This window comes from Misgurnus anguillicaudatus, chromosome 12, assembly GCF_027580225.2.
Source record: "Misgurnus anguillicaudatus chromosome 12, ASM2758022v2, whole genome shotgun sequence".
NCBI lineage: Eukaryota > Metazoa > Chordata > Actinopteri > Cypriniformes > Cobitidae > Misgurnus > Misgurnus anguillicaudatus.
In genome coordinates this window covers 9178502-9200582 of record NC_073348.2, presented here as the reverse complement: position 1 = coordinate 9200582, position 22081 = coordinate 9178502, and the positions used below count along the sequence as shown (strand labels likewise).

Below are 22081 nucleotides of genomic sequence, written 5' to 3'. Positions count from 1 at the left end.
AGGATTAGTTTCAGGTTGACAAAACCAAGCCAATGTGCAGGCCTTGTTGGTAAAAGCTATTTTCATGGTACCCAAAACCCAGGATTTGCACAAACTAATCCTAAACAAAGCTGGCTAACCAACTAAACCAGCTTTATGGTATAGGCCCCTGGTCCTCTGCCTCCAACTTTTGATGATGCAACACAATACAAGGAGTTAAGAACAAGCCCTTACACACTCAAGCTAGATCAGGCAAACAGTCATGTATACATCAGTGGGAAAGTTGCTAAGCTGAAAAACATAATTTCATTCAGGAATGAAATATATGTAGCCTACAGTACCTTTAATCACCAGGAATCTTTTTTTGACTATCCCCTGCCATCTTCCACTCTAGGCATCTATTTAGTTGATGACCTCTCAACAACAGTTGACTTCTGCAAGTTTGAGGAAATAGAGGGCAAAATTTTCCTTGTCCCACACCACCATTACTTTGTTGCAATGCCACTTTTGCATACAAAGTAATACTTCAACTGTGCTTTTTGTATTATAGTTTACATTTAGATTACATAGTTAGCTTCTGAAATACATAGATAAAATTTATAAAAAAAATCAACAGATTACACAGTTTGCTACATAGTTTGCCTTGGAATTACATAGTTAAATATTCATCCAATCAAATCAACAACACGGTTTCAGGCTGGCAGCTTTACAACAAAAAATGTACATAATTGTGGAATTTGAGGAAGAAGGGACAACTGGACCAGCTGCAAAGTCCTGGTATGCAGATGGCTATTCTTGGTGGCCACCATATAAGGACATTGATAGGATCCTTAAGTGTGTTAGAGTAATGGAGGCACCACAGCCAGACAAAGGGTGGACACGACCAGGGGTTAAATTGGGAGTTGTTATGTGGGGGGGCTCTGCGGGGAGGGGTACTTCAAGGGGTAACATGTTTAATACTGATGATAGCAAAGCCACTGGTGTGTTTCAATGACATTCTGGACCTCTGATAGGATTTGATAAGTTTCAGCTTTGAATCTGTGCCAGAGGTTGACCCCAAATATTTTATAAAGAGCGTCTGAATTTTAAATGATGCAAATCTATGAGTTTGACACCCTATATCCATTTGTTGCACATGTCATTATGCACAACTGATCAAACTTTAAAGGAAGTTAAAAGAATCAACCTCCTTGAATAATTCTAGGCATAAGAAAAGACTCAAATAAAAAGAAAAGGTGCAACACACAGTACTGTATCATCAACATGTCTTATAAATTAGCCTATGCTGGTCAGCAGCTAAAACAATCATATAGTTAGGTTTGATTTGTGTAATCAAAATACATTATTTTATTAAACTATAAAAGTTATATCCAGTGTCATCCTTAACATAATGTAATTAGATGAGTGACATACATACTTTAATCCTTTACACGTTTCTAGTCTTATGAAGTTTTCTCGACGTGGGCACCATTCTTACCTCTCTCTCTCTCTCTGTTTCTCTCTCTCTCTCTCTCTCGTCAAATGATCCTGTGTGAGAGCGCGTTCTTGAAGTTCTGAGTTTTTTCGCTTAAGTTGCATAACTTGCACGAAGACGCATTTAAAGGGAAAAGCGCGTGTTTTCGCGGCAATTGCGGCGCCCAATTCGCGTCATTGCCATCGCCCCGTGCGAGGACGCGCCTGGTTGCGTCTTTGCATTGACTTTGTATGTAATCTGCTCGCGCAAATCGTTGAACTTGCGTTGGTGAGTATGCCCCATAATGAATGAAAACGCATTATTCCCTTCGCGTCAGTGCACGCGCACCAGCGCAGCGAGTACACACGCACAAGCGCAGCGGGTACACTGGCACAAGCAGAGCGCGACCTTCAGCCTATGTGCCGGAGCTTAGCCCCGGACGGCCCCGGCCCAATTTAAACCCTGGACACGACATAAGGCACGAATTCTGCATGAATCAGGTGAGAGGAGTAAATATTATTATAAATTAAAATGACCTTGCCCAGAGTAAAAAACAATATCTGAAGAGTTTCGATGCAAAATGAGATAACTGCGGGGTTTTATTCAGAAATCTCATTTTTGGTTGTGCATTCCAATTAATATAAATTCGACTTCAGTCGTTTTGTGTTGATTTAAACCTTCATAACTTAAAATCCAGCTAAGTAGCACCATACAACAAAATATTAACATAATAAACACGTTGTGACAAAAATTAAAAAACTTAAGTTTTGCAACAAAACTCTTCATCTGTTTTAAGTTTTTTATCATCTTGTCAATTTTCTGCATTTTCTCTACAAAAATAAATAAAAAATAAACATTACCTTAATTTCATTTTCCAGCATCTTTTCAGAATGTTGCTAGCAATTGGAAAAAGGCCAGCTACACATCAGATATTAATTCGGAATCTGAAATCCCAGAAAAAAGATCTCACAAGTAAGTTACAACAAAAGAACATGACAAAACATGGTTTAACATGAAAACTGCTGTAATTTACCTTAGTTTCAAACATTCAATTGGATTAATCACACATATACTTGCTACATAGCAAATAAAGGGCTATGAAATGTGTGTGCAATTGCCATCTTGTCTTTGTTTTCCTAGAAGAAAAACCTTCTCCGATTTCATGTGTTCCTCAGAAGACGAGGTACAAGAACCTCAACAACAAAAAAAAAGAAAAACGATACACAAAGGAAGTGTTGCACCCGCACCCAAACCTCCAGCAGTACCTAAACGCCCCAAGAAAAAAGGTAACAGAAATTAAATAAATGTATTACTGATAAAACAATGCATTAAAGGCCCACTGAAGTGCCTTGGGACATGCAGCATTATTTTATGTGGTGACGTCAGTTTAAATGAAACAGGATGTCAGTACAGAACTATTGAGAAGACCTTTTTAAAATAGCCAATAAAAATTCATTATGGCCATCCCAGCAAAACCAAATTTAGCAGTTTGTGAGATCAACAGCTGTTTTAAAATAAAATCTTTAAAGAGTCCCGATGTAGATACAATATGAAACACTTATTAGATAATATAAATACAATATGAAACACTTATTAGATAATATAAATAAATTGATGTGCAATGTATGTTAGTGTGTATGCAGAGATGTTTGTCTTCTCTTCTACTCGTCAGTGCTGTTTGTAATGTCAAGGCTGTCTAAACAATTGTGATGTATGATCTCCTTCTCATGGTTTTTAGCAATTATTCTTGAATATGAGCCGCTTTGTGTTATTGCCCTGGAGTGGGACACACCCAGTGATGCAAATTTAGCACACAGAAGACAGTCTGAAGTGTTACTGTGAATACTCGTATACCTATGGAGTTGTTTGGCTGATTGACGCAGAATACACATGGGGCGGTTTCTCACAGTGCTTATTCTATCAACAGAATAAATAAACAGAATAATTAATGTTGAAGCTAGCTTTAATTAAAAAACACCGACTTCTTAACACACATAATGCAGAGTTCAGACTAAACGATTTTAGACCTGATTTTGACTCGCTGACAGGTTTTGAGAATTCGCAGACAAATGCCCGAAAGGTACAAACCATAATATCAGCAAGCATGGTTTTGATTCAGAAAAAGGGGTTCTTTTCTTTTACATTTTTCTTCTAATCGCTGCAAATGAGCACACATGCAATTTGTATGGCAAGCTTCTTCGGGCTACCAATTTTAATATTAATCCCAAGTCTCACGTGAGAACTCCGGTCTTGCACGTGTAACCTCAGGTTGTTCCTTGTCACTTCTCACGTGCGTTTGGTTGCGAGACGTAGTTTGCGGACCAGGACAAATTTGTCCGCGATTCTTCCAATGGTAAAGTCATGCAGTGTGGAACCCCCTGTCAACGATCCATCGTTCAGTGTGAAAACAGCAGTAACTGAACGCTACCCCAGATAGTCATGCAGTGTGAAAAGATCTGTGACCCGACAACTTTGAAATTCATGCAGTCTGAACTCGGCATTAGTGTGGGAAAGTGCCCCGTTATGAATTAAGTTGGCATTTAAGTTCATAACAGTGGAGAAAACAAAAGCACAATTTCTATTTTATCAGATCCTGTTGCACAACCTCCTGTCAACAAAATCAACAAATGTAAGTCAGAATTTTCTTTTTTAATCTTTTATAACTTCACATACCAAAATCTACAAGTGTTTAAAGGTACACTTTGTAACCAAGCATAAACCTGCAACACTACAATTGACATTTGGTCTTTCTTTAATGTGGATAAATCTAAAGGTTAAAGATAAACTAGTAAACTTGTTTAAAGGTAATGCTCTTTAAAAAAAAAGTGTCTAATGACCTCCTAACTGTCGACAGCATTTGTCAATCAGCAAAATTGGACAAGAAAAGAAAAACAACAGACGAGGTGTCAGAGTGTACCCAGTTTTAAAGGTAAATTATTTGTTTTTTCAGGCTTGAGGTGAATTATGAATGTGCTTATAAATTGACTAATTGTGCATTCAGCCTGAAAGTGTAGCTGTCCAAAAAAATACTTGTTCCTTCAGTACCTAGACCTCAAAAAACAAACATTGGCCATTTCTAAATTGCTAAAAATAGTTTAAGTTAAATGCAATTAAGTAAGAAAAGTTAAATTATTTAAGTGAATAGACATCTACTCTATTAGAAAATAACTGATGTTATAAATGATGCCATTAAAGGAACACGCCCAGATTTTGGAAATTTAGCTTATTCACCGTATCCCCCAGAGTTAGATGAGTCCATACATACCTCTCTCATCTCCGTGCTTGCTGTAACTCTCTGACGCAGCCCCAGCCAGCCCAGCACAAAGACTGGAAGTGAATGGCTTTAGCTAGCATACTGCTTCCAATAAGTGACAAAATAACGCCAAGATTTTCCTATTTATGTGTTGTGGTTTATATAGTCACAACGTGTACAAATAACAAGGTCATATGAGACACAGCGATCTTTTAACAGTATATATACTGGGAACCACACTCTCCGAAGACGAAGCACCGCCACCCGGGCGGAGCGACTCGCACAACTCTGACCGAACCCTCTGCTCCTAACCAATGGCTTCTCGGGTGCTGTGAGCAAATCACTCCGTCCAAGTTGCAGTGCTTCGCCTTCTAAGAAAATAGTTCCCTGTATGTATACTGTTAAAAGATGGCTGTGTCTCATATCACCTTGTTGTTTCTACACGGTGTGACTATACAAATCACAACACATAAATAGGAAAATGTTCGCGTTATTTTGTCACTTATTGGGAGCAGTATGCTAGCTAAAGCCATTCACTTCCAGTATTTGTGCTAAGCTAAGCTAGCGGGGGCTGCGTCAGAGAGTTACAGCACGCACAGAGATGAGAACGATATGTATGGACTTATCTAACTCTGGGGGATCAGTGAATAAGCTAAATTCCAAAAATCTGGGCGTGTTCCTTTAAATAGAAAAAAATATTGTTTATTAATGGTTTTCAATGCAAGGGTGCTGCCATCTTGCAATACCGCAGCATGTGAAATCACGAAGTTTGTTATACTGCATTAGCTTGAAAGATACAAATGGCAAAGAGACGGATAAAAACAGACAGCAAATGACACATGAAGGAAGATAAACACTGAAAGCAACAGGGCATGAGAAGGCCCAATCGTGATCATACAATTGTGACCAATGCAATAATGGCCTCCTTTTTGATGTCTTTTAATGGCCTGTTGCTTTTAGTTTTCATCTTTCTTTCATCTGTCCTCCACTGTCTATTTTTTAATTATCTCTTTACCATTGTATCTATTAAGCTTACTTGGGGCAACCAAGCCTGTGACATCACACTCTGGGGCACTGCAAGATGGCGGCACCATTGAGAACTGTAAATACACATTATCTTCTATTAAATGGTTACATTTATAACATTTGTTGAATTTTCTAAAAATGTATTTCATTTACTAAAAAATTATAATTTTCTGCTGAAATACAAAATAAAATTTGTTTTAAAAAAACACGTTTTTTACACAGCAACATTTTTTAAATGTAAACCTTTATATTAAAATATTTACATATGCAGGTTTTGGGGAAATTAAATGTTACTGGAGAGACAGTAATCTCACCAATGTACAAATTATGTGCAACTTACCCACTCCACCTTTCTTAGCTCAAGTAGGCATCTCTCAGGCAGAACATACTAAAGATGGCAGGAATATTGATCTACCCAACACACAAGGTAAAAGAACACAATTATGATGAGAAAATAAGAAAAACATTTACACCATTTAGAGACAATTTAAAAATTATACATTCAATTATCAATTAAATTCGTAGACAAGACCTATTGTGTCCAGAGACACTCAGGGGACCAACAAGAAAGAACAAAAAGTTAAAGGAACACGCCCACATTTTGGGAATTTAGCTTATTCACCGTATCACCCAGAGTTAGATAAGTCCATACATACCTTTCTCATCTCCGTGCGTGCTGTAACTCTGTCTGACGCAGCCCCCGCTAGCTTAGCTTAGCACAAAGACTGGAAATGCATGGCTCCAGCTAGTATACTGCTCCCAATAAGTGACAAAATAACGCGATCATTTTCCTATTTATGTGTTGTGATTTGTATAGTCAAACCGTGTACAAATAACAAGGTGATATGAGACACAGCGATCTTTTAACAGTATACATACTAAGAACTATATTCTCTGAAGACGAAGCACTGCCGCATGGGCGGAGTGATCCGCTCGCAGCACATGAGAAGCCCCTGGTGAGGAGCAGAGAATTCGGTCAGAGTTGTGCAAATCACTCCGCCCATGCGGCAGTGCTTCGTCTTCAGAGAATATAGTTCTCAGTATGTATACTGTTAAAAGATCGCTGTGTCTCATATCACCTTGTTATTTGTACACGGTTTGACTATACAAATCACAACACATAAATAGGAAAATGATCGCGTTATTTTGTCACTTATTGGGAGCAGTATACTAGCTGGAGCCGTTCACTTCCAGTCTTTGTGCTGGGCTGGGCTGGCGGGGGCTGCGTAGGACGGAGTTGCCGCGCGCACGGGGATGAGAGAGGTATGTATGGACTTGTCTGGCTCTGGGGGATATGGTGAATAAGCTAAATTCCCAAAATGTGGGCGTGTTCCTTTAAATGCACATAAATTCAGAACAGAAATCTTACCAATGTACAAATTACATGTTGAAGGTGCAACTTACCCACTCCACCTTTCTTAGCTCCAGTAGGCATCTCTCAGGCAGAACATCATAAAGATGGCAGGAATGTTGATCTACCCAACACACAAGGTAAAAGAACACAATTATGATGAGAAAATAAGAAAAACATTCACACCATTTAGAGACCATTTAAAAATTATATATTCAATTATCAATTCGTAGACGAGACCTATTGTGTCCAGAGACACTCAGGGGACCAACAAGAAAGAACACAAAGAACACAAAGTAAGTTAAATGCACATAAATTCGGAACAGAAATCTCACCAATGTACAAATTACATGTTGAAGGTGCAACTTTCCCACTCCACCTTTCTTAGCTACTGTAGGCATCTCTCAGGCAGAACATCATAAAGATGGCAGGAATGTTGATCTACCCAACACACAAGGTAAAAGAACACAATTATGATGAGAAAATAAGAAAAACATTCACACCATTTAGAGACAATTTAAAAATTATATATTCAATTATCAATTCAATTCGTAGACAAGACCTATTGTGTCCAGAGATCCTCAGGGGACCAACAAGAAAGAACACAAAGTAAGTTAAATGCACATAAATTCAGAACAGAAATCTCACCAATGTACAAATTACATGTTGAAGGTGCAACTTACCCACTCCACCTTTCTGACAGACAATCACAGAGACAGTTGGGATGTTGATAGACCTAGCACACAAGGTAAAAGAGCATAAGGGTTGAGGGAAATCAAACACATTCAGGGTCGGGCTGGGCGGTATATAACGTTACCGCGGAATAAAATGTCAGACGTAACAGATTTTTCTATTCCACGAAATGCAAATAAGTGGGTGTGGCTAACTCTACCCTGCCCCATGTTAGACTTAGTGTGACGGAGAAACATGTAAAATAATTCACTCATAAAAAATGAACGACTTATTTCTGTAATTTTTATAATAAGTGCCAGTGAATCCACCGCGAGTCTCGCAGCGAGACTAGCAGTGAGACTCTAGCGCTCGCTCTCTCTCTGCTCATGCAGCAGCCGGTCTCTCACGTGCAGAGGTCTCTCAAGGAGCTGCAATGCCAAAGAGTTTTGATCGCACATAATAGTAATAGTTGTAAAGTTTTCTGAACTTTAAGCAAGCTAAGACAAAACTTGCGTTTATATCAGTGACACGTGCGCTGCTGGAGCGATGTAGTTTGACATCCCATTTGCTTATTAGGGGTGGGAATCGCAGGGTACCTCACAATACGATTCGATGCACGATACATGTCCCCGATAACGATAGTATCACGATTCACCGATTCTTCGATAATCGATGTATTGCTTGCAAATTATATGCCGATACCAGTGCTGGGCAAGCTACTTGGAAAATATAGTGAGCTAAGCTACCAGTTACTTCACATTAAATGAAGCTTCACTACACTGAAGCTACCCCCCTGGGAAATGTAGCAAGCTAAGCTACATCAATAGTAGCTTGCTACATCCAAGCTACTTTTTTATTTTTAACCAGTTTTATTATGTAATTATTTATTCAGTTTCAATTTATCATTTTGGTAATTATAGGCAATACAAGCATAATGTAGGCCTAGGTACTTCACATTTTCGGGCTGTTTGCTGGACTTTACTCCCAGAATAAAATGCATGTTTGAGCTGCCTTTATTCAAAAACACCTTGCCCTGACGGGTCTCCAACGTGGGCCCGCAGGCAGCAGGTAGCCTGCACAGAGTCTGTGAGGTGCCCGCCAAAGCACATTCTATTAATAGTTTCAATTGTAATATTTATTAATGTTTTTATATTAGCTTGGCTTGGTGACATAACCCAGTCAGAGGTAGAGCACGAGTCTTCACAGAATGCGAGTGGTAATGTTTTGTATGAATGAAGGCTGCACAACTCGAAAATACGGAACAAACGACGTCCTGTGTCAAATGACGCGCTTATTCTCAAATTCAGGACGACTTCAGAAATGTTTGGAAAATTGTAGCTTGTGTGGAAGCTACCTCACTACTTGGTAAAAAAAGAGCTTAGCTACTGAAAAGCTATTCGATTTAGAAAGCAGCTAAGCTACCGCCAAGCTACTGAAAAATGTAGTTAAACTACTAGCTTCGCTACTTGTAGTGAAGCTACTGCCCAGCACTGGCCGATACAAAACGATATCTGCCAAACTATAAAAACAAAATGTCCAGGGAAAGATTAAGTGGAACTTTTCTCTTTATGCAAGTCCACAAAAAGTTTTTAGGTATAGTGTCCAGCCTACCTTTTCTACTTAGAGCACTGTAGCCCCTGACTGAAATTTTTAAGAGTGCAGACATGTTAGGTGCACACGTTATATCAATGAATGCAATTATTTACTTTTTCCCATAATATCTGCATTAGCCTACTGGCAAATACTTTGATAATAAATAGACTTCTGTATGCATTTGTTGCACATGCCATTATGCACAATTGATCAAACTTTAATAGGAAGCAACATACCCTTTTGTCTGTAATGTAGGTGTTCATTTATAAGTTGTCTGGCACGCACTCTCTCTCTCTCTCTCATCTATGCCATATTTAATGACCCTGCATCTTCTTGTGGTTAAATTTGTGTTTGATTTTAAGTTCACGCGGGGCTTTTGTATTTTTCATTTTGTCATAATTTCACAGAAGGCTTATAATTAGGAAATATCCACAACAAGCTAAACGTATATTCTGTATGTATATGTATGTATTTTTAAGTTGAAAACATTGTAAAAATATTTATTTTAAACTCTTCTTAAAAAATATCCTACAGAAAAAAAGGCGTTAAAACCCCATGCGGAGCGAAGTCTGAGTCAGTCAAACCCTTAGTGTCAAGTCGGTCGTTAGTATGAATTCATTACTGTTTGATCTTACATACATTATATTATACCAAATATTATACACTAACCCCAAATCTAAACGAAGTTTGAGGACTTGCGAAGTTTAAAGTTTGAGGACTTGCATCATTTAAACCCTTAAACAGACTCCAAATAAGAGAACGAAGCAAATGAAAAAACACATCTACATAACCAACTGCTCAGTCGCCATATAAATATCTTCTCAGTTTAGTTTGACATGTATTTGTGAATAAAGAAAACCCTATTTACCCTACCTGCTTCGGTGAAAGCCCGTTCTTCTGACTAGATACAATAATGCCGGTGCTGCGGAGAAAACTCTCCCTCGTGATTTTTATTTTATTTTTATTTAACCTTTATTTAACCAGGTAAAATCAGTTGAGAACAAGTTCTCATTTACAACTGCGACCTGGCCAAGATAAGGCAGAAACAGTGCGACACAACAGAGTTACACATGAGAAAAATTATTATCAAATCAAGTAAAAAAAAAAAAAAAAAAAAAAAACAGATGTACAACAGGTGTAGCGCTACATACAATATAAATAATTAAAAATAAACATTACGTTTACTCTGAAATAGACCTTAAGAAATTTATAAATGTATAAAACTTATATTTAAACACTTTTTAAAATACTATAGATCATAACTGGACTGTTAACATGAGCAAGAATCAGTAAGCAGTTTTAAAAGCTGATGCTTAAAACTACCGAGGGAAATCAGTTCGTCTAATTTTAAAGATTTTTGCAATTCATTCCAGTCGTTAGCTGCAGAGAAGTGGAAAGAAAGGCGGCCGAAAGCGGACTTGGCTTTGGGAACGATCAGAGAAATATACTTACAAGTACGCGTGTTATGAATTGGAGTTGCTACCATGACCAATGAGTTAAGATATGAGGGGGATAAGCCTAGTAAAGACTTATAAATAACTAGTAACCAATGAATTCGACGGCGAGTATGTAATGAAGGCCAACCAATTAAAGAATAAAGATCGCAGTGATGAGTAGTATACGGGGCTTTGGTGACAAAACGAATAGCACTATGATAAATTACATCTAGTTTATTTAGTAAAACTTTTGGAGCTATTCTATATATAACATCGCCAAAATCGAAAATAGGTAAAATGGTAAGCTTTACAAGAGCATATTTGGCCGCATAAGTAAAAGAAGCTTTATTACGATATAAAAAACCAATTCTAGATTTAATTTTTGATTGTAGATAGTTAATATGAGTCTGAAAATTAAGTTTACAATCTAACCAAACACCTAAATATTTATAAGAGTCCACTAATTCTAATTTGGTCCCGTCAAGAGTAGTAACAGTAATCGGATAAGCTGTGGGCAGTGAACGATTAAAAAGCATGCATTTAGTCTTTTTCGGATTTAAAAGCAATTGGAGGTCAAGAAAAGCGTGTTGTAAGGCATTAAAACTAGATTGAAGGTTACTTAACACAGAATCTAAAGATGGTCCGGATGTATATAATATGGTGTCATCTGCATACAAATGAATTAACGAATCACCAGCAGCACTAGCAATCTCATTAATATAAATAGAAAAAAGGGTTGGCCCAAGAATTGAACCCTGAGGCACTCCCATTGAGACTGTCAGAGGTCTGGACAGCATGTCCTTAGATTTTACACACTGGACTCTATCTAAAAAATAATTTGTGAACCAAGCAATGCATTCTCTTGAAAAACCAATGCTATTGAGTCTGTCCATAAGAACACAATGATTTACGGAACCAAAAGCCTTGGCAAAATCAATAAAGACAGCTGCACAATAACATTTGCTATCAATTGAGATTATAATATCGTTAAGTACCTTTAGCGTAGCAGAAGTGCATCCGTGACCGGCTCGAACACCAGATTGTGTGGCTGAAAGTAGATGATGTGAATTAAGATATTCAATAATCTGTTTATTAAGTAAACTTTCAAAAATTTTAACAACACATGGCAGAATAGATATTGGTCTATAACAATTTGGATCTAGACTGTCTCCCCCTTTGAAGAGGGGGGTGACCGCGGCAGCTTTCCAATCTTTTGGAGTCTCGCATGATACCAAAGAGAGATTAAATATACTAGTAATAAAAGGTGCAATAATTTCAGCAGATAATTTAAAAAAGAAAGGTTCCAAATTATCCATCCCAGCAGATTTGTAAGGATCCAAAGTAGATAATTCTTTCAAAACTTCGGCTGTTTGTATTTGCGCGAAGGAAAAGTGAGGACGACTTGAGCAAGATACTGTAAATGATGCAGAACTCGCTACCGAGTCGGATGTAGGTGAATGAAAAACATGACCAGCTTTAGCAAAGTGTTCATTAAAATTTTCAATTATCAACTGTTTGTCTGTAGTAACAGTATTTCCAAACTTCATTGCAGCGGGCAACTGGGCGGGTATATTTTTATTCTCCATAGACTTCACAGTGTCCCAGAACTTTTTGGAATTAGTGCTACAGGATGCAAACTTCTGCTTAAAGAAACTAGTCTTTGCCTTTCTAATTGACTGTATATATTTATTTCTAGTTTCCCGAAAAAGTTGCATATCCCGGGGGCTTTTTGATACTAAAGCAGAGCGCCACAGAAGATTTTTCTGTTGATTTAAAGCGGACAACTCTGGAGTAAACCAAGGGCTATACCTATTCTTAATTCTCATTTTTTTTAAAGGAGCATGCTTACTTAATATATTTAAAAATGTATTTTTAAAAAGAAACCAAGCGTCATCTACTGATGGGATCAGTTCAATTTCATTCCAAGATGCCTGATACAAATCAGATAAAAAAGCCTGTTCACAAAAATGTTTTAAAGTACGTTTAACAGTAATAAGAGGTGGTCCTTTGGCCACAGACCCTTTTCGAACACAAGCAATTAAGCAGTGATCGCTTAGATCCTGGTTAAAAACAGAAGAAGTGTAATTGAATGGCATGTTAGTCAGAATAATATCTATAATAGTGCCCGCATTTACAGATTTGGGATTGTATCTAGTAGGTTCATTAATGATTTGTGTAAGATTAAGAGCATCTAACTTAGAATGAAAGGCTGCCGGAGCGTTAAGCATGTCCAGATTGTGATGATGGTTATCTGATAAAAACAACAGACGGATTGAACAAGATTGAATATCTGTATTTAACATTATTTTACAAATAATGTAAGCTGGCTCGATAGATTATTGTTGACTGTGCAAAGTTACTAACGTTAGCTTAATTTAACAACAGTTCACAAAGACGGAGCTTTGCTTTTAAACTGCCATGTGCAGTTATCTTGTTCATTTTCGAAAGAGCACTGCATATAATAAATGTTCTCTGTTTCATTTCTGTCACGGTACGTATAAACCGGATTGTAGTAATAAAAGGAAGAACCCAAACGCAGAGGAATGTATGAAAAATATAACTGTATTTGAATAAACTGAACAAAACAAACCCACGTGGGGGTAAAACAGAATATGAAATAATAACACGGTGTTGGAACACAAATCAGAAACTGAGAATTACAGGAACAAACAATGGAGTACATAAACACAGGATATACAACAACGCACGCACACCACACAGAGAACACAAGGGCATTAAATAGACAGCACATCAATGGGGAACAGGTGAACATAATTAATCACTTAAGACATGATTACATAAGGGAGTAGGGTAAAAGTGACAAGACACTGGGAATACGTGTTACACAGATATGATGTGAATACACACGTATTCCCACATAAAACAATGCTGCCCTGGTCCTGCCCTCTGGATAATAACCAAGGTCAGGCAAGACCATGACAGCCACAAAACACTGGGAACACGTGTCACACAGATATGATGTGAACACACGTGTTCCCACGTACACACACACTGCTGCCCTGACCTTGCCCACAGAACATAGACCTGATCTACACTAAGGTCTGGCAAGATCACGACAGCAACAAGACACCGGGGACATGTGGCAGCCACACACAGAATGTGATCCCACATGTTCCCACACAGAACATGATACTGCCACGGTCCTGTCAGATGCACTCAGACCTACATCTAGCACGGATGTCTGACAGGACCATGACAGTACCCCCCACTTAAAAGACGGATACAAGACGTCACAAACAAAAACATTAAACACGAGGAACTAAAGACTGCACAACAGAAGACAACCACGACAACATTACTACAAACAACAAAGGTAAACACACATATGTGACAAACGGGTTGGGATGGTGTAACAAAAATAATAAATGATGAAGGGGAGGTGGGGAAAAAACAGGGGAAACAAAATGTCCATGGGGAACCTGAGTCATAAAGTCCTGCGGCTGAGAAGCCGACTGGTGACTTGTCCCCGGCTGCGTCGGCGGGTGACGTGTCCCCGGCTGCGCCGGCGGGTGACGTGTCTCCGGCTGCACCGGCGGGTGACGTGTCTCCGGCTGCACCGGCGGGTGACGTGTCTCCGGCTGCACCGGCGGGTGACGTGTCTCCGGCTGCACCGGCGGGTGACGTGTCTCCGGCTGCACCGGCGGGTGACGTGTCTCCGGCTGCACCGGCGGGTGACGTGTCTCCGGCTGCACCGGCGGGTGACGTGTCTCCGGCTGCACCGGCGGGTGACGTGTCTCCGGCTGCACCGGCGGGTGACGTGTCTCCGGCTGCACCGGCGGATGACGTGTCTCCGGCTGCACCGGCGGGTGACGTGTCTCCGGCTGCACCGGCGGGTGACGTGTCTCCGGCTGCACCGGCGGGTGACGTGTCTCCGGCTGCACCGGCGGGTGACGTGTCTCCGGCTGCACCGGCGGGTGACGTGTCTCCGGCTGCACCGGCGGATGACGTGTCTCCGGCTGCACCGGCGAGTGACGTGTCTCCGGCTGCACCGGCGGGTGACGTGTCCCCGGCTGCACCGGCGTGTGACGAGTCCCCGGCTGCACCGGCGTGTGACGAGTCCCCGGCTGCACCGGCGTGTGACGAGTCTCCGGCTGCACCGGCGTGTGACGAGTCTCCGGCTGCACCGGCGTGTGACGTGTCTCCGGTTGTGCCGGTTCCGAAGCCCCCTTCGTCCTATTCCTTCTCCGTCTGGAGACTGGACGGACCTCTGGTGAAGGCGTGGTCTCCGGTGCCGGAGAGATGGGAGGCGACCTCCCCAGTCTGACAGCCCCGGTCCAGATGGCTCTCGGGTTGGATTGAGTCTGGCGGGATTCAGCCGATCCGGGCGGTCGCCACCTGGCATTACCCTCGGACCCGCATACGAGTGGGTCATAGAACTCGTAACCCGACTCGTATGCGGGGCGGGATCTCCTTCCCCGAATCGCCAGGCGGCTGCCAGCAAACCTCCCTGCTGGGTTCAGTTAGGTGCGTGCGTTCTGTCACGGTACGTATAAACCGGATTGTAGTAATAAAAGGAAGAACCCAAACGCAGAGGAATGTATGAAAAATATAACTGTATTTGAATAAACTGAACAAAACAAACCCACGTGGGGGTAAAACAGAATATGAAATAATAACACGGTGTTGGAACACAAATCAGAAACTGAGAATTACAGGAACAAACAATGGAGTACATAAACACAGGATATACAACAACGCACGCACACCACACAGAGAACACAAGGGCATTAAATAGACAGCACATCAATGGGGAACAGGTGAACATAATTAATCACTTAAGACATGATTACATAAGGGAGTAGGGTAAAAGTGACAAGACACTGGGAATACGTGTTACACAGATATGATGTGAATACACACGTATTCCCACATAAAACAATGCTGCCCTGGTCCTGCCCTCTGGATAATAACCAAGGTCAGGCAGGACCATGACAGCCACAAAACACTGGGAACACGTGTCACACAGATATGATGTGAACACACGTGTTCCCACGTACACACACACTGCTGCCCTGACCTTGCCCACAGAACATAGACCTGATCTACACTAAGGTCTGGCAAGATCACGACAGCAACAAGACACCGGGGACATGTGGCAGCCACACACAGAATGTGATCCCACATGTTCCCACACAGAACATGATACTGCCACGGTCCTGTCAGATGCACTCAGACCTACATCTAGCACGGATGTCTGACAGGACCATGACAATTTCGTTCTCCGTGTCTGTCTCGTTATTAACAAAATAAAGTAGACTTTATAACAGAAAGCTTACAAATCTCTCATGATGTGTTGATGCGGGCGGCGGAGAAGCACGTTTAATAACACGTGAGCCAGTGGCCAAATACGGCGCAGCCAAACCCGAAGATAAATGGAAAAACTTAAATTCGTCTGCAATCTGCATTGCCAAACAATCAGAAATACATACGAATTAATGTTCATGTATATCTTACATTTAAGTATGTAAAAGACGGTATAGATGGAGTGAAAAAGCATCAAATAAGTCGTAACCCTTTGGTGGCACATTAAAAAACATTCTAATAGCATTTTTTAAATTCTAATTATTATTGCCGATCGAATATTGGAATGTCCGTGCCCATCCCTAATCAAGACTAAATCTGTTATCTTCTGGCCATTTTCACTTTGACATTATTAACTTTAAATTGCTCATATTTTAAAACTGCATTGAGCATTTAGTTAAAAGCTAGAGTGAGTGGCAAATTTCTGTAAATTTTTATAATAAAAAACAATATAAATTGAAAAACATGTATAGCGTGAAATATACCGTTCCTTGAAATAAAATGACTCATTCCGTGAAATAGATCTTTGGACATTCCGCCCACCCCTAATTCAGGGTATTTAAAACTAAGGAAGGGACTTGATCAACCCTCATGAAACAATTTAGAATTTATTCAAGGGATCGATCCAAATTACACAAGGTCACATGACATTAAAACATTGCAGGAGTTCACATAAAGGTGAAATTCTTGCGATATAAGCATAAAGTTGATTTTGTAGCAAAAACTTTAAAAGTGCTTATTACACGGCTCTCTGGAATGCTTGATTCTGATTGGTCAGTTGAGACATTTGCAGGTTCGTTCTTTTCAAATAACCGCTCAAGTAATAACGCATAGCCGGTACTACTTTTACGAGTAAAATCTCTCCACGCCAATAAAGATTACCGTTTGGCGCCATCTTGTGACAAACACTGGACAACCACAAGAAAGAATGGAAAATTTTGACATTAATTTTAACATGTACGGAACAAACGAAACATTTAAACAGTGGATAGAAGAACGAACAACGACAAGACACAGAGAGCTTACTGAGACTAAACTTGACAAAATAGAGCATGACAGCTACGAAGCCAACACACAAATGGGCATTAAAACTTCTCAAAGACTGGCTAAAAGAGAAAAAATGGAGACAGACAAGTGTGAAGCAGAGAATCTTAATAAGGTATTACGATCATTTTATGCATCTGTGCAAAGTTTCGCGGAAGGATAAAAATGTTTCAAATTCATATTCATGTCCACTTTTTTTCTCATGTGGCAAGTAGCTGTGTAATAAGCGGGATAATGTAGAGGCAGCCGGTAGTTATTGGGAAATAAGCCCCTTCAGTGTGATACAAGATCTCACTTATTTCCTGATAACTACCAGCTGCCTCTACATTATCCCTTACTTGAATTATACTGTTCTGTCTTTTACTTCACTTTTTTGTTTGGATTTCTATTAATCTTTCAAAAAGTCTACGGCACATTGTGTTTGACTGTTAATCACTAAGTCATAGACCATCTCAGCTGTTTGAACACTTGCTTAGAGTTTACACTTCTTTGATTTCTGCATATTCTTGCTCAAGAATTACAGTGGCTGGACAATTTCAGTTGTAACGTTGTTGTTCAATATCAGCATGTGTTTAAAAACTAAAATATTACGGATTATATAGTTAATATGGATGCTGAAATAAATGCGTGTAAGCATTATGAAGCAGGCAATTTGTTTTTACAGATGTAACAAGTGCAACTTATCAACCTACTCCACCTTTATCAGCTCCAGTGGGCATCACTCAGGCAGACCATCACAGCTGGAGTGTTGATCCACCTAACACTCGAGGTAAAACGCATCAACTAAATAGGAAAGAGTAAACAAAAACATTTTATTCACTGCATTTTGCACACTGCATTTTGCACATTCTAATACAGCACAATATGTCTGTTCAACCCATAGAACACACTTTATCTGTTCTAAGTCCCTTGGGGAACCAACAAGAACGAACACCAAGTAAGTTACCTAAACACAAGTTGTTTTATTTACTGTGTTTTTCAAGCCATCATAATTAGCTTACTTTAAGTTTTAACTTTGAAGCTCCATTTCAGCTTTGCATCTCTTAGGGGCCAGTCACACCAAAAGCGTTTATGGCAGTTGCAGGCGCCTTTTTTGAATGATATTCTATGGGCAGGGCGCGTTTGCGCGCTGTATGCGCGCCGAGCGCCTTGCGGTTTTTTGCCGCCTGCCGCGCACACGTTTTTGAAGGAGCGCTGAGAGCAGAAAAGCACCCGACGTCAGTCACGGCTTTCCATTGTCCAATCGAATGAGGGGAGAGGCGGGCCTTACGTTGTGGTGAGGGAAGATTACAGTTGCTTTGAAGAACCGGACTCCACTCGCTCACTCTCTCCTGCGTGTTTGTGGACCTCTCACCCTCAAACAAGGTCAGAGCAAGCGCCCTCTTTTTAAAGTTTCTGCCAATATGACAGTTAACAGCAAAAGAGTGCTCACGCTTCAATAATTGATTGACAAAACAGCTGACTCGGTGGTTGCTTAGCAATATGAAAAGCCGCGTCGCACTGCTCTTTTTTTAAAAAAGGCAGTGTGTCGCGCCTTGCGTTTGCAAGCGTTTAAAGTGCTTTTGGTGTGACTGGCCCCTTAAGCAAATCAAATTAGGGCAAACCATATATATGGGTGGGACAATTTTTTGAAAATGTCAGTGTTACATTTCACCCTAAATAAAGTAACATGTTCTTAAGATCCACCAGGGAAGATGCACATGATAATACATCTAACAAAAAACCTTACAAATATATATAAGTCATAGACCCTCTCAGCAGTTTGAACACTTGCTTAGAGTTTACACTTCTTTGATTTCTGCATATTCTTGCTCAAGAATTACAGTGGCTGTACAATTTCAGTTGTAACGTTGTTGTTCAATATCAGCATGTGTTTAAAAACTAAAATATTACGGATTATATAGTTAATATGGATGCTGAAATAAATGTGTAAGCATTATGAAGCAGGCAATTTGTTTTTACAGATGTAACAAGTGCAACTTATCAACCTACTCCACCTTTCTCAGCTCCAGTGGGCATCACTCAGGCAGACCATCACAGCTGGAGTGTTGATCCACCTAACACTCGAGGTAAAAAGCATCAACTAAATAGGAAAGAGTAAACAAAAACATTTTATTCACTGCATTTTGCACATTCTAATACGACACAATATGTCTGTTCAACCCATAGAACGCCCTTTATCTGTTCTAAGTCCCTTGGGGAACCAACAAGAAAGAACACCAAGTAAGTTACCTAAACCAGTGGTTCTCAAACTTTTTCTGCGTGCGGCCGCCCTTGTGACCAGTATGTTCCTTCGCGGCCCCCCAAAGAAAATTTATGACAAAAAACTGTTCTAAAATTTAACATTTGAATTAAACAAAAAATATTAAGTTATACAAAGTAGTGCTGTTGGTTAGTAGCTTTATTTTTTCAGGTATAATTACACAGAATTCATGGTAAATTAATGTATGTTATAAAATGTCATAAAACTGGGGCCCCCCTGGCACTACCTCGCGGCCCCCAGTTTGACAACCACTGACCTATACACAAGTTGTTTTGTTTACTGTGTTTTTCAAGCCATCATAATAAGCTTACTTTAAGTTTTAGCTTTCAAACTCCATTTCAGCTTTGCATATCTTAAGCAAATCAAATTAGGGCAAAACATATATATGGGTGGGACAATTTTTTTAAAAATGTCAGCGTTACATTTCACCCTAAATAAAATGTCATGTTCTTAAGATCCACCAGAGAAGATGCACATTGATAATACATCTAACAATAAAAACCTTACAAATATATACTTGCAGGTACTTCTGGCATGAGTCTGGCACCATTTCAATGTACAAGTAAGTTTTTATCAGTTTAAATAAACTGTAAAATGAATTGTTTTATTCATCAAAGCTACATAAATTATATTACTACCTGTATTGCAGCTGTTGAAAGGGCAATTCTGGAAACAATAGAGAAAATGGACATGAAGATCAACCATTTGACTTCACTGGTCCAGTCTCTATTGGGAAACAGGCGCGTTGTACCCCAAATGCAAATGGATGAAGAGGAGGAAGGTGGTGTCTTTCCTTTAGCATCCATTGCAGACCTAGACAGGCTAGAACAAAACCTAGCAGACAAAGGGTTTATGCAGAGAATGGTAAGAATTTTTGGAATCATTAAACCTACAACAATTTTTGAATTTATGACATCTGTTAAGATGTGATTATGCTTTCTGAATTAATCCTTTCTTTACTAGGATCTTTTCTTTGATTGTAGGGGGATAGACCCACATTTCTAAGAACTTTCTCAATTTTGTCACTAGCAGGAATTCTTTGCGCTAAGATTTTTTATGAATACGGGCCCAGGACTCAAATGTAGATTTTAACAATGCTGAATTTAAAGACTTAAAGTGCTTTGCGCTTGAACCAGCAATAAGATCAGTTCTTATAAATTCACAAAATTGCTTTGGATCAAATAGAAGCATCCTTCATGAAGAGTTTTACAAAATCTTAACTTAAGTCATTACTTTAAACAATGCAGGTCAATCTTAATGCTAACATATTACTTCAAACTTAACCTGTTGAAGGTGAACAGACTATCAATCAGCGGTGGGCCAAATATGAAGAAGACAGTATGGAGAATTTGCTCCAAGGTGTTCACCAGTAATGTTGCCCGGCAACTGAATTGGTGTGGTAGGGGAGACAAAAGAGGAATCCGTAAGACAAATATTGGTGCCCTCTTAATAGGTAAGTTCAAATGTTAAAATGTAGATAAAATAGCAGGGCAGTCATTCTATGAAAACCAGCCATTTTGTTGCACGTTTTGCCACTCAACCGGGCGAGCTCTCGCGTGGTCACGTGGTAAAGTGAAGTCAATGCATACCCTCTGGCTTCACCTCATGTGTTTAGCGTTCTATGCGCAATCGAGTAATTTATATAAATCAATGATACCCTCTGAATTGCGCGCATACAGTATGCCGAGCAAGGAGACGCGGATCCCTTTTGTTTCAACACCGTCTGAAGCTTTTTTTTAAGGCGTAGTAATCAATAGTGTATTTGCATTTTGCGTGGGAGTAGAAGATCGGATTCATAGCAGTTTTCCCAAGTCGCATTTATGTAGCCAAATGTCAATGGATGGAATACATAAAGTGACCACGTGTATAAAAGGCTCTTAGTTGGGCGCGATTAACACTTTTCATGTGACAGCACAATTGAACACGCCAAGAACGTACCATTGACGCTCTCTATCCACAAAATAAAACAGGTGTTAGAACCACTAAAATGACACGACAACAGATTACATATTAAACGTTAAACAATTTTACATTGTATGTGCAAGTATGCGACTTGTAATGGAGTGGGTGAGGTGCAGTTCACGTGCGAAGCGAGAGTGGGGGAGGATCACACGAAACCAATATAGAAGGTAGCATCTAATCCCGCATATTGTAGGTGGAAAATACCGATATATCACAAAAAACTTGCTGTACAAACAAGTCATAACCTTGTTAAGAACTACTGGATGTTTAAATCGCCAGGTAAACATTTCAGAAATCCCGTTGCCCAACTACAGAAACTTAGCAAATACTCGCCCACTAGACAGCAAACAGGCGATTATGATATCCCCCCCAAAAATATTTTCAAGTTATTAACCGATCCCATGCCAATACATAAGTACGGTAGTATTAAAATATACTTAAAAAAACGTCCAATGCAGCTCACCTTTTGGCCCACATGTCTTCTCCGCATTTCTGCATCCAGCCTCGTGCTACGTTCTTCTTCTACTGTTCTACTTCTACTTTTGGCGAATAGCAAATCAATTTCGGTTGCACTACCGCCACCTACTGATTAGTTACTAATTTTACCCTCACCATTTAGAAAACACCAAATCCTACAAATAAACTGGTGCAGTGTATGATAATCGAAAAAATATTTTAGGCTGTTTTTAAATAATAAAGTACATGATGCCCTCTTAAACACACACAC

The 22081-nt window shown here is 39.7% G+C and overlaps 1 protein-coding gene across 1 annotated transcript; it reads left to right on the top strand.

The window, feature by feature from the left end:
- Nucleotides 1–154: 154 nt before the first annotated feature.
- LOC129446135 (uncharacterized) lies at nt 155–20862 on the top strand. The gene is made up of 17 exons (XM_073873679.1): nt 155–863; nt 1906–1932; nt 2311–2404; nt 2573–2718; nt 4023–4061; nt 4287–4361; nt 6070–6138; nt 7134–7202; nt 7296–7349; nt 7451–7519; nt 17794–17898; nt 18013–18066; nt 19094–19198; nt 19299–19352; nt 19916–19954; nt 20042–20256; nt 20686–20862. Exons 1-17 carry the CDS (start codon nt 698–700, stop codon nt 20860–20862), a joined length of 1557 nt encoding a protein of 518 aa, XP_073729780.1. The 5' UTR covers nt 155–697.
- Nucleotides 20863–22081: the final 1219 nt, after the last annotated feature.